A 14,286-nucleotide genomic window follows, 5' to 3' on the forward strand; every position below is an offset into this window, starting at 1 on the left:
TATGTCTCTTGGAAACTTTAAGTGTTGTATTAAGTGTTAATGAATGTGTAGAGTCATAACTTGTCTATATGTATAAAGGATTTTAATCTTTCATTTGGTGCATGAAGAGTTGCTATTCAAGTGTCTCTTTTCCTCCACTTAATAGGTGTATTTTAGTTTTTTATTCTCTACATTCTCTTTAACTTCGTTCAGTTTTATGTTTTTGGGCATGTAGATAAGTGTGCTACACTATTGGGAACGGTGCCCTAGAATTAGATAAAAGTAGTCTCGAGGATATTTTAAGAACTAATGCTATAGGGAGCCGAAGAATTTTATACGACTAACCAACAACCCACAAATTTCAAGTTGTAATGATTTGCTGTTTTCCAATCAGACTTTGTTTGGTTCGAGTATTAAAAAAAAAAAGATGGAATAGGATAGTCACTTTTTATCCCTATTTTTCTTATGGCTAATATTTCTGGTTAAGTCTAAGGGGGTTTTTCTCGATAACAAGAGTGGAAAACAAAATAAAATATAAGGATGTGAGCAGGAGGGCTTTGTGAAAAGAATATATTATGCCAACATTCTCTTAGAATATTTATTCCTGGAATAAACAGGTTTGGCGAGAATAATTCTTCTGATGGCGCAAACTAGTTTAGCTGGTAAAATTGTCAGGCATTGCTAGCTCATACCTCATTTATCAGCAAGTTAACAGTGTCCATCTAAATATAAATGTAATTCTTGCATATCAACTACAACTTGAAAGAACTGAAAAGACATGTATATGTTCTCGTATGCTATGCGTGATAGACTTAATTTGCCAATATGATGACATATATGTGTGCACGTTGAAAGATCCAAAGGAGCACATTATTCTCCAAGTATCACTAGTTTTTATGGACTGATCATATGATCTAATTTCCCATCCATCAGTGAGAAATTAAAGGTAAAATCCTAGCAAGTGGATTTTGAATTCTCTATATGCATCGATCTCTAAAGTATTAACAAGAACGTTACATCCCTATTTCAATTTTATACCCATCATAGACCACCTTCTCAATAATTAGATAGTTAGATTAAAGAACAAATAAATGGATTCCTCATTACCGTGCACATGGCTTGCTCCCTCTACTTGGTTTCCTGGAAATTAACATCCTCCTAATGACCAATAAAATAACAAAGAACAGTGGATTAAGTACGAAGAAACCCTTAATAAAGTTCCATATTAATTCAAGGAATAGGGAAATAAAATCTTACGGCAGATACAACAAAAATAGGGGCCGAAACATCACACGCACCACTCATACACAAGCTAGACGTCGCACATAACATGTGTATTGCTTCTAGTCCATGAACAAAAAAATATCACATCTCCTAATTAATTAAACAAACATTTATATATAAGAACACGATAAAGACACACCAAGATGCTCATGGCAGTTTGGTACTGATCAGAGCAAGCGATGCACGCTTGTGGTTTCTTCAGCTTTTGTTCTTGCATTTCTCCATGGCTTTCGGTGCTGATATTAAGAAATAATAATAGAATTAATTAATCTATTTCAATTATAAAGGAGAGTCCAAGTAAAGAGATAGCAATTAATAGTATTAGAACCACTTATATCTAGGATTAATAACTTGTTTCCTTGAGTAACAAGTCTACTTCTAGATATCCTTATAAAGATTCATTGCTTCTCAGGAACTGAAAAATATTCTTTCTGAAGTTAAGAGGTTGTGTTTGGATGTACAAACCAAGTCCAATGGCTTCTGATCCTTTCATTATCCGCAAGCGCTTGCACGAATCGATGAACATCCTGAATTTAATTGAAAGCAAATCACTATACCCTCAGCTTGTTTTCTCCACATGTACTAAATTAATGGTTATAGGATGACATAAAAACTATAATTGACTTACTCCCATGGTACATCCCCAACTAGCATCCAGTCACCATCTTTATCTTCATAGGTTGGAACATACTCAGAACCATTTATAAGATCCATCAGTTTGCTCTCGTTCATGAAATCCCTACCTTTTATCCCTTGAGAACTGCAATTTCCTAAATTTTAACATGGGAAATAAGCATTTTGACAAAGGAAAAAGATAAGGAACCAAGCATAGCATGTCAAAAAACTATATAACTAAATCCATTTACTATAATATGATGATAACTAATTCGCTGTAACCAGAATGTTATATTTTTTATAGAAGCATTTAGAATGTTTAAGTGACACGATCGGGCAACCAATCTTTGATCAATAAAACCAATTAAAAAGAAGTGACACTCTCCTAACATACTACAAAGTTTTGTTAGATTTCATCATGTAAGGTGATTTTGTCACCAATGAAGTTTAGCAGATCTGATTCTTCTTTAAATTCAATCTGTTCCTTTACTAGCAAACACTTCCATAATTTGGTACTTTTTTTGCATCTTCACAATTAAACTGGAATCCTACCTAAATATTTATGTAGACATCCTACTACCTAACCATATGGATATGCTATCCTGTGGTACTAGTTAAAACTATTCTTTAGTCATGTCCGATTAGCTGCCTAAGATACATTAATATATATATGATTATGGTTGTATGTGGATACTAAAAATTAGTACATTATCCATAAAAGCCTCACTTTTTTGAGCTGTAAAACCCATGCATGCATAAAAACATGCATGCTTAGATTGGGGTGGCATGGTTTTAATATATTGCGTTGTGGGGTACAAAACTAATTACCAAAGTGGGAACAGCTACCATGTGGGGTGCAGAGAGATCTGACAGTCACATGGATAATACTGTCACATTCTCTCTTTTGGTATGGATCAGATGGATAATATCAATTCATCTAAAGCACTACATGGTGTATGATTTGTATCAGATATCCAAGGGAGGATGGTGCTTACCAATGGTGAAGGAGCTGAACATTTTCTCAAGTGCAACAGAGAGTTCCTGGTAGCTCCTGTACATCTTCAAGTCGATCTTACGGAGGTAAGGCGCGCCATCCATGCTAACCTTCACAAAGGTGGCAGACTTCTCACCCTCCTCTTTGTTGCCCTTGTCAGATTGGACGGACATGATGTTCTTCCTGAAAGATCGAACCGGTGGCCAACCCACCACCTGTGCCCTAGCAATATTAAAGAAGAAAAGAAAATGTTATTGCATGTATTAGTTTTAATTTACCAAGAGGCCTTTGATTTAGCCAATGGATCGGAAGTTCAGATAGATATATGGCTAGCTCGGTGAAATCTTGGTGAAGTAAAAGGTGACGTTGAGATTAGAATGAAGAAAAGGCTTCACTTTGTTAACTTTGAAATGTTTTACCAGGCGTTATGCGTTTTCTCTATTTTGTTAACACTGTAGATCGATTTAATTTGTTACTCTGAGCAAGAAGAAAGAAAAATATAAAAAAGAAAAGGAATTGTTTAACTAGGAGGGAATTGTTCTTTCTATAGAAAAATATAAAAAGGAAAATCATGAGCTAATACGGAACATGTCTCACAAAGAAGAGGAATTTTGTTTGTTCTAATTTGAGCTGAAGTGCTTCCTCCCCAAAAAAAACAAAAAAGAAAGGTGGAAAAGAATCATGAGGCTCAAAGGAACCTTTTTTTTTCCTAAAAGGATAGCCATATTTCATTCTTTATCTTCATCATTCCACAAATACAAAAAAGAAAATAAAAATGTGGAAAAGAATCATGAGGCTCAAAGGGATTTTTTTTTCTGAAAAAAAAAAGCCATATTTCATTCTTTATCTTCATCATTCTATCTAGTTCCACAAATAAGAACCCTATATTTTGTATGAGATAAAAGATGGTGTTTCAATGATTCAACTCTTCAAAGAAGATCTTTTCGCAAAATGAGAGAGATCAAAAGAAAGTTATGTATTCTTCATACACACTGTTTTAGCTATGACAAAATCCCTACATAAACAGAATTACGTGAATTATCCACCATTCATCTTCTGTCTCATGAGAATTTAATATAATATGCCATTTGCTCTCAAAATTAAATAATTCAATGGATGAGTACATTATTACCGCTAAAGAAAATATGTTTAAAGAAAATAGGACTGAGAACATACTTGGGAGCAGGAGGCTTCTCAGGGTCATTACTGCAAGCAAGGAGGTTCTTCTGGCTTGCCGACCTTTTCATCTTCTCCGCCTCCGCTTCGATGTCCTTCGAATCAACTGTTTGGAGTTTGAGCTTCAAGTCGATCGTCTCCGAGAACCCCCTCTTCTTCGTAGCCTCCCCATCTCCAGGCAACCCCAATCGGAGCTCGGTCTCTTCAAACCCCAAGCTGTAGTCATGCCTCTTCTCCACCATAGTGCTCTCCATTCCCAGGCTCAAACAACCTAGCTACCCAAACCCAGAAACCCTAGTGACCCACTCCAGCTCAATCCCTCCTCTCTCAACCCTAGTTTCCACTTCTCTTCTTGCTTCAAAGATTGGTGAGATAAAATGAGATCTGAGAAATCCAAAGAGAGAGGGAGCTGCCTCTCTGGCTGGCAGGGTGCATATAAAGATGCTAGGTTGAGCCAGCCGGACAACCGGACGCCGACACGTGTAGCAGGAACACAGCTGGATCGCCCCGCGAGTTTGCCGGGGGTGGGGGAGGTGACGCAGGTTGGCGTCACCGTCCGAATGATTGCGGCGGGCGGAGTGGACAGGCGGGCCAACCTGGCACCCCGAACGCCGACTAATCTTCACCAACCGGATTCCATTTGCCGACTTCAGAAGTTGCTTCTCGGACCTTCAGCATGGTGGTTTTGGCACGTAGGGAAACGGATATGAAGAAAGTCAAAGCGAAAAGTATTGAGATCGTGAGAAGCTTGGCCAGATTAAAAAATAAGGGTTATAATCTAGCTAGGTTTTTTTTTTTATAAATAAATGATAGATGAAGTCCAACTGTGATCTACTGATGCATTTAATCTCTTGGTGCAATGTTCCATGTAGCATTGCCTCGTCAACCATTTATGTTTGCTTGACCTTAGAATGAATATGTTCTGACTGTAGAAATAATATGATCAGCAAAGCATGAGAACTTTCTTCATTTATTCATGATATTTTGTTCATCAAATCGATCGAAATTTCTCTCCATGAATTTCACGGATTACACACACAAAGTCCTCATAATTTTTTTTTTTTTCACAAGTAAATATTATGGTTTACAAATTTAAGATGCAATATATTCATTATAATGAATATAACTATTATCTTTTCTGTTTCTTTTATTTATTTTTTTAATTTCATGGTAAATCGTAGTATTGCTATCCACCTAATTTACTGCTGCCATTATCGTTAGTCTTTGGATAATTTGCATGAATTAAATTTATAAGAATTTCTACAATGTTTTCTACTTTTTTCCAAATCTAGCACCGAGTGATGAGCGATTCTCGGGGTAACTCCTTTTCCCCGCAAACAATGTGCTAAGAATCATGGAACTAATTAATCGCATCAAGTGATGGATGGGTACACTAGACGGTACTAATATTGGTTCCAGGGGGAGCAGGAGGAGGTGGACAACCAATGGGAAGGGAGGGTGCTGGGCGTGGGGCCCAGGTGGGGAGATGGGTGGGGGAACAGGTCAACCGCGGCGGGCATGTGCGGTGGGATCCCAGACCCAAACCAGGGTCCCCATGTGAGGGATGTTTGGGGCGTGTCGCCGGGGCCTCAAACCCCGGCCCATGGCCATGTGCGCCGGACCAGGCCTCGTGTCCGCTCTCCCAGCCGTCTAAAAGTCACCGAACCCATTACTATATTTGGCCTATCATGTGGTTGCTAAAAAATTACTGTGACCGCCTTACCAAAAAAAAACTTACTATGACCGCTATACACGTCTGTTGCGTTTAATTTTCTTGATCCATCCCCCCGTCTCCTAGGAAAAGCTGCAGTAGAAATTCACATCTAATCCATCCTAAATAAACTAGTCTATAAGATTAGATTTGGTTATGGAGCAAGTTAATGGAGAGGGAATGGATTGACTTGATCCTAACCTAATTTAAGGAAAGAATATATAGCTTGTATCAAGTGAAACCAAAAAAAAAAAAAAGGTAAATTTGTCTATTTTTTGAAATACTTGCTTCACTTGAAAGATAAAATCAAGTGCTGAAGGATATTAAATGCTTATATACATTGTGGAGGTTTTTTGGATCGAAAAACAATATTTTGTAATATCTAAAGCAACTTTGCAAGTTTTTTGAGATAATTTTCTAGTCATTGTAACTCTTTTTTTCTTTTTATTATTATGACTAATATTGGCGATCCTACGAACCAGTTTCAAACCCCCCCCCCCTCCCCCCCGCCCCCCCAAAAAAAAAAGAAAAACTCTTGTTACAAGCTAAAATGGGCAAATAAAGTTCACTACCTCCATTGATTTACTAACAGTGATAACCCCATAAAGCCATTAATTATCATATGATAATATAGTGTCATTGAAATACTTTCCAAAAAAATAAATTGTTTTTATTCTATAGTCTCTTATCACGTTGCACCGCTGATGACTCTTCGATTTTCATTGAATGTTTGAAAGATGGATCTTGTCTACTAGGTTACTTATCCTTTACTTTTCATTTTAGAGATATGAAGTTTGTCCTTTTTGGTTGAAATAATCAGTTGACTAGTGATCGAAGAATGAATACTAGGTGGACAAAATATAGAAAGTCAAAGAAACCTCTTTCATTTGTACTAGAAGAATGCATAGGTCTGGAGCTCCCCTAAACCTTATTTACAAACTCTTGATCCTAGTAGTAAGCAAAAAACTTTTATTTATGAAAGCTTGTCCTTAATGGTTATGGAAGCTGTTGTCGCTGAATTCTGGCTCTCGATCGGAATAGCTAGAGCGATGGTGGCTCCTTTCAGAGAAGCGACCTACAAGACAAGTTCTAGTCGAAATTGGCTCCGACGGAAATCCTCCAACGCTCAAATCAAATCTCAGAAAAATAAAATAAAATGAGCATTTTGGAGAGAATGTGTGCACGTACGTTGGAGGTCCCCTAGCAACCATTTTATAAGCGAGCGCTAAAAAGCCATTTCGAGAATGTTATCTGGCTGATTTGGATGTGATATGATGAGATTTTCGATTGGAATCTTCGAGATTGGACAATTACACCTACCTTATCTGTTTCGAAGCCAACTGTGGTGCCATAGGTCTTTTGACTTTGAAATGAAGTACAGATACGATCGGACTAGCTTTGATTGAGGAGGTTTTGGAGCGGTTTGATGAATATAGATATCGAAGGAAGGAGATGGCTAGGGCCAGCTATGTTCATTTGAATAAGGATCGATGGGATCCAAAGTATACCTATCACCAAAGTCAGAGATCGACTCGTCTAGATGTTAGCCTACTACAAAAATTGGGATCAACTGACAAAGTTTAGATCCAAGACCAAAATCCAGACCGATTGGAGTCCAATATTCCACTCAGGAAGATCGTTGGGAAGTAAAGATCATTGGGGCCCGAAGTGTGGATCGAGAATATTCAAAGTTATGTACTGAATGATCTCCTTCAAATAGTCCTCTCATGGTTAAGGAGAGACATATCTACCTCTGAAATCATGCAGTAGTGCTGTAGTGTTATCTCTGTATGCTTCATCACATGCCTTTCCATTGATTCATATCTTCAAGATTCTTGTCTTTGGCCTGAATAACAAATTACCCCCCAATAGAAGCCATTCAGATAATTAGTTCATCTAACTTCAAAGTGGCAGAACATGTAAAGTGTTTAGTTTTTCAGAGGGAAGGAAGGAGGGAATCTATTGAAGAGGAGGAGGAGAGATAGATGCTATATCAACATCTTCATTACAAGGATGTTCTAGAAGACAAACAAGTAAATTAGTAGTATATACCATGAACGATAAAGTGATGATTGTTACCTTGAGAAGAATTCCACAATAGGAAATAATAATTCTAGCATGAAATTACAAGATGCTATTGAAAGCTAAAGAAATTACTTGTGTTTAAAAGTAACATGTGAATCCATTGCTACAAAAAACTTTCAGATGATATTATAATCAAGATGCGAATAAGCAAGAGCCTTCCCGCAAGATGAAAGGGTCAGCACTAATTAAACGTGGGCCCTGTTGGTCTTTTCCCTAAAGTGGAGAAAAAAATAACAAAAATGTGTTTTTAGGTTGTTTAGGGGAAGGAACAGAATTCCATACAAACATTTTCAGTAAGAAAGCATTTGAGGGTAAATAAGTGATTTGGTTCTCCATGGGCTATCGAGTGTTTAGTATAATGAACTAGTAGAAAAAAGAAGATTCTAGAATGAAATCATATAATGTGACAAAGAAGCCACAAATAATTGGTAGATCCTAGGCCTAGACTAATTCTCTCTTTCTAATGAACTAGTACGAAAAGGAAGATTCTAGAATGAAATCATATAATGTGACAAAGAAGCCATAAATAATTGGTCGATCCTAGGCCTAGACTAATTCTCTCTTTCTTTGTTTATCACCCTTTAATAGTTAACAAAATCTAACCCTCAATCTTTTTCCATATAATTAGGTGAAAACCAAGACTCTTGATCTTTGAGGGGTGTGCAACGTGGAGGTCCAATCTTACATTTGAGGTAATCACAAAGTTTCTTCCTTACATGTATCACTTATTTGCTGACATTAGATCTTATTTTGATCTAGGGATGAACAAGATCCCCAGATGATAGGCTAGGCTAGGTGCACGGTGTATATCTAGACTTGGATCTAGATCCTACCTTCTAGAGCCTGTCATCAGTTCACAGATCAATCGAGGATTACCGCCTCTATTTCAGACCAACCTTGGATTATAGACTCTAGAAAAGGGTCTTCCAACGCAATAGAACCTTTCATATATTATTAATAGCAAGAAAATGACCACATGATATATTAGGGAAGTCAAATAATTCACTTTAATTGGTTTAGTTTGTGCACAATCTTTCCATTGGTGAAATATTTAGGTCGTGTTGATCAAAATCTATAAGCTCCTCTATCTCTTGGTTTTTTTGGTGTACAACTATCTTATGTTCTGTATAGAACTTTTTTTAAAAAAAATTGGCATTATATATTTTTTTCTGAAAATATTTTAAAGATCTGAATGGAAAATTATGAAATTATTTATGCATATTTGCATTAATATTCGAGACAAATATTGTAAATGCTTTGTATTAAATTAAATTTTAAAATTATGGATCAAGAATAAAATATTTTATTAGGGCATAATGCTAAATTATGTTGCATCAAAGTGCAAGTTGATTTGATTAGATATGATTACATATATTATATAAAACTATTCATGTCACTTAAAGCTAGTTTTTTTCTAAGTCTAGCTAGTCAAGACTGATCATTAACCTGTACTGATCAAAGGGCATGTTTCATGATTAGGAGCTAGTCTCTTCCAGGTTGTCATACATTAATTGTCATAGTCATAAAGGCTAAAAGAGAGTGAATTATTCAACTAACTTAAATTGAAAATTCATTAAAAAAAGATTTATTGATCAAATACATTGAATAATATTAGAAAACATGCTTCCGTAAAAATTTTATCCTACATTTTGGTAATTTTTATTTATGATTGAAAATTTTACATTATGAAAATTTTTGCATTTCTTATACTTAAGATGCTTGACTAACTAGAGGTAAAGGTGACATAATGGCCATAGCTTAGATTTTCTCTTTTCAATATCTATCAAATGTTAAGGAGTAAATTGGAGGGGGAATATAGGCTGAACGGCAAGGAGCTTAGGATTTAGTTGACTTTGTCATCTTAAGTGAATGATTTGATAAGATATTTATATAGATCTATTTTATTTATTTCATACGACGGGACATTTATGTTGAACTATTATGAAGAAGTATTGTTGATTTATTTGTCATGCTTCTGATTTAAGATCACGAGTCAAGAGTCGTAACAACTGTCGGATACTAATAGAAAGCTTTTATCACAAGCATACAAGTATTCTAAATCTGATATCAATGTATCATAATAGAATTAATTTAACTAACTAAAAGTTAAAATTTAATTAATTAATCAATCCAACTGACCAAATTTAAAAGCCTTACATCAAATAAATCTCCAGTAAAAATTTAAAAGATGATAATAATAAATCTATGTCCAACATGTTAACAGTGTTAAATCTCACTTTTACTCTCATTCCCAGATAATACCCATGTTCACAATTAAAATTTAAAAATAAAAAAGAGATAATGAGCTCGATAGCCTAGTAAATAATGAACATCTTAACTAGATATTTCAGATATTATCATAAGATGTGATATTCAAAAATAATTACCATGAATAAAAATAAATACATATTTCATACTAATTTATGTAAATCAAATACTTTTTAATATTCATAACATATATAATTATAAATTTAATTCAAATAAATCACATATAACTCAATAGTCTTTAATTATGATCACACTTATATCCTATGGTAGGACCAGAATAGAAAGAGTGAGCTTAATAATAATCAGAGCACCAATACATAATCCCTATTAGTAAAGTCTAGAAAATCAATGCATAATCTTCATTAATAGGATCCAGAAAATTAATGCACAACGTCCATTTGTAAGGTCCAGAGAACCAATGCATAACATAGGTCGAGAGCTCAAATCTCATATATAGCAAAATACTTTTGTAAGATAATATATATATATATTATAATTTCAGTCCATATATGCATATTCCATAATAAATCTATAAACCATGATTTTTTAAAAATCTTAAATTTAAAATTACTCTCCGTTCATATGCAGTTTCATAAATCACAAATAAATCAAAAACTAATTATTTACTTTTAAAATATATTTATTTAAATAAAATATCTCAAAAAGATGATTCATTACTTATCTTTGCAAAAATAATGAACAAATAGATTCAATCAGTCTTAAGAGGGTCATTTAGAACCTATTATTAAAAATATATTTTTATATTAATTTTAATTAATAACTAATCAAAAATAAAATTCTAAATTGACATCCAACATAGGATTGAACCTAAAATTAGGTGTGCTTCATAGATTAGATTCTCCGAAAAAAGAGCAGGCTAGGATTATACTGATCATAGAAGATGGACCTCTAGATTCACCAATCCCAAGAAAGAAGAGAGACAATAGGCATGGTAGAGAGAGAAAAATTGAAAAGAGAGAAATAATCTAGAATGAGAAAATTATATAGCGAGAGAAACTAGAGAGGAAGAGAAGAAAGAGAGAGGAGAAAGAGAAGATGAGAAAAAAATTTTCTTCTTTTTCTTTTCTTTCTTTTTTCTTTTATTTTTCTTTTCTCTTTTATTTTTTTTCTTCTCTTCTTTGGTGAAATAGGGGATCTGTTGATCCCCTTATTTCCTAAAACAAAGGTCCCCTAGCTGCTGACACTTATGGCTGGAAAAGTAGACCAAGATGGCGCAACTGAAGAACCCTAGTTTGATGATCAGTGGTGAAGAATGGCATCAAAAAAAAATCCAAATAAGCATAAAAACCATTTACTGGAATCTAGGCTCTACCATGCATCAAGTCTTTTGAATCCATCTTTCCTTTTTTATTTTATTCTTAGATCCAAGAAGAGCGAGAAAGAAAGGTAGAGAGAGAAAGAAAGGTAGAGGGAGATGAGAGAGAGAAAGAAAGGGAGAGAAGAAAGTGCTCTCTTCTCTTTCCAAAATTGAAGAACTTTCTCTCTCTTTTTCAAATGGATCAACAAGAATCAGCGATCAACAACCACAACCAGTGGCGACCCCTTGGTGGCAGTGGCAGAGGCTCCAACCATTGGCAATCCTATCACAACCATGTCTAATGATGATGACAAGCTTGATGGAAAAGAAGAAGAGAGAAACAGGGGACAAAGAAAAGCTCTTGGTTGGCCACACCCCATAGTGATGAACCCTAGCAGTAGTGGCTATGGCACCAACCTCTAGCAAGAAACTCGACAACCACCTTGGCCATGGTGGCTGGTGGTGGAATGAAAGAAAGAGTAGGTAGGAAGAGTATGGAATATTGGATTCTCTCATAGCTAAAATTAATAAGTGACCAATCGACAGGAATCGAGCTATCAACAACGACCTAGAGATCAGAGATATACCTAAAAGAGAGATAGGGGTTGCCTATCTTGCTCTGATGAGGTAATCGATGGTGATTATCAGAAAATCTCAACTGAAAAATTATGGGGTTTTAACAGATTCTTTTGCTGATGGTTGATCGGGTGGTTTGGGTGAGTTTGGATGAGTTGCCAAGGGGAAAGAGGTGAGGCCTTTTATAAACTGTCTTAGGGCTTTCACCAGAGTCCGGTGAGCTCTAGGATCCCTCTTCTCCATCAAAATTGGGAAGGAGAAAAAGCTTGATAGGGAGTCTTCATCCCAATCACCTGGCCAAATTAGTGTTGGGTGGTCTACGCAGTCAATCCTAGCCCATCCAAGCTGAACCAAGCCAAGTCCAAGCCCAAGAAAAAAGGGTTCTTGCATAATCTTCGCTCAGCAACATCATCCTAGTGAATTGATGATTGACATCTTCTACCATATAATGCTTTGTGAGGTGCTATTCGAATGTTAGTCTAATAACTATTATTATAAGTGAACTCAATCAAGGGTAGGTGCTCATCCCATAAATCTTTCATATTCAAAATACAAGCTCTCAATATATCTTCAAAGATCTGAATAGTTCTCGGTGACTAGCCATCAATCTATGGTTGAAATGCTGTACTAAAATTTAATTTAGTCCCTAAGGCTTTCTGCAAACTCTGTGAAAACTATAATATAAATCTAATGTCCCGATCTAATATAATAGTCACTAGAATTTTATGTAGCTTTACAATTTTCTTATATATAACCTTGCTAGCCTTTCTAAATTGAAATTAACTCTAATTGATAAAAAGTCTACAAACTTTGTTAATCTATCAGCAATTAGCCAGACTACATCATTACCATTCGAAGTCTTGAGTAATCTAGTTCAAAATCTATAGTACGATATTCCTACTTTCAGACTAGAATATCGAGAGATTGAAATATCCCTGTTGGCCTTTGATGTTCAGTTTTGACCTATTGACACACCAAACATTAAGCAACAAATTGAGTGATTTCTCTTTTCATATTATTCTATCAACACACACTACAAGAAATTAGATTTTTAGAGACAAAATTTTTTTCATCACAAATAATTAAGCTTTTGCAACAAAATAAAAATTTTGTCTCCAAAAATCAAGTATTTACGATGAAAAAAATTTTGTTGCAAAACGTTATATCTTTTGTGACGAAAATTTTATTTTTATTGCTAGAAGTTAATCTTTAGCAATGAAATTTTTTTTTCATTGCAAAAAATAATTTTTTTAATGATGAAATAGTTTTTTCATAGCAAAAAAATATTTTTTTGCTACAAAAAAAATTTTGTCGTAAAAAATTATATTTTTTGCGATGAAATTTATATTTCGTTGTAAAAAATAAGGGCTTTTCCTACCAATTTTTTTATATTTAGCAACAAAACTATTTCGTTGCTAAATATTATTTTGTTGAAAAAATTTTGAATATTTTGTGATAAAATTTTAATTTTTGTTGCTAGAAATTTATCTTTAGCGATGAAAATTTTTTTCATCACAAAAAATCATACTTTTTGGCGACGAAAAAATTTTTCGTTTCCAAAAATAAATTTATTTGCTATGAAAAAAATTTGTTGCAAAAAAAATAATTTTTGGTGATCAAAATTTTTTTTCGTTGCAAAAAACTTGATTTTTACGATAAATTTTTTTATATTTACGATGAAATTAAATTGTCATTGCAAAAAAATTAATCATTTGCGATGAAAATATTTTTGTTATAAAAAATATATTTTTTTACGACAAAATATTTACTTTTTACAATGAAATAATTTTGTCGCTAAATATTTTTCAATTTCAAAAAAAAAAAAGCTCTTTGAATTAGGGCAAAATTTTGCCCCAATTCAAAGAAAATCGGCCTGTTCTCTCCTTTGCCCACGCCACCGCAGTCGCCAAATCCCTTTCTCCCTCCCTAGTTGCCAGCGACAGTCCTCCCTCCTCGATCGTCGGTCATCCTTCCCGGTAAGTCCTCTCCCTCCCCGCCACCATCCTCTCTCTCTCTCTCCCTCCCTGCCGCCGTCGAGCCATCCCTCCCCGCCATCGTCGTCGCTCGAGCCTGACCCCCGTCGCCGGTCGAGCCCACCCCCTAGCATGCCGTCTCCCTCCCACCTCGCCACCCTCTCCTCCGCGCACCGTCTTCTTTCTTTCTCTCCCTCTCGATCTCCACTGTGTCACCGTCGGTCGAGTCCTCGCTCCCCGCCACCGTCGTCGGTCGAGCCCTCCCTCCCCGCTGCCAGTCGAGCCCTCCCTCACTTTCTTTCTCACT

At 35.3% G+C, this 14,286-nt stretch overlaps 1 protein-coding gene across 2 annotated transcripts; it reads right to left on the bottom strand.

The window, feature by feature from the left end:
• Nucleotides 1–1,188: 1,188 nt before the first annotated feature.
• Nucleotides 1,189–4,462, bottom strand: LOC105042180 (auxin-responsive protein IAA30). 2 transcript variants are annotated; one of them, XM_029263667.2, is made up of 5 exons: nucleotides 4,049–4,462; nucleotides 2,874–3,094; nucleotides 1,892–2,033; nucleotides 1,729–1,814; nucleotides 1,189–1,499 (listed from the first exon to the last, which is right to left on the bottom strand). In XM_029263667.2, exons 1-5 carry the CDS (start codon nucleotides 4,300–4,302, stop codon nucleotides 1,462–1,464), a joined length of 741 nt encoding a protein of 246 aa, XP_029119500.1. In that variant the 5' UTR covers nucleotides 4,303–4,462; the 3' UTR covers nucleotides 1,189–1,461. The 2 variants fall into 2 exon arrangements, with proteins under 2 accessions (XP_029119500.1, XP_010917602.1); XM_010919300.4 differs by having other exon boundaries at nucleotides 1,729–1,790; nucleotides 4,049–4,461.
• Between the last annotated feature and the right edge of the window lie 9,824 nt (nucleotides 4,463–14,286).

The sequence above is a fragment of the Elaeis guineensis genome, chromosome 3 (assembly GCF_000442705.2).
Source record: "Elaeis guineensis isolate ETL-2024a chromosome 3, EG11, whole genome shotgun sequence".
Taxonomy (NCBI): domain Eukaryota; kingdom Viridiplantae; phylum Streptophyta; class Magnoliopsida; order Arecales; family Arecaceae; genus Elaeis; species Elaeis guineensis.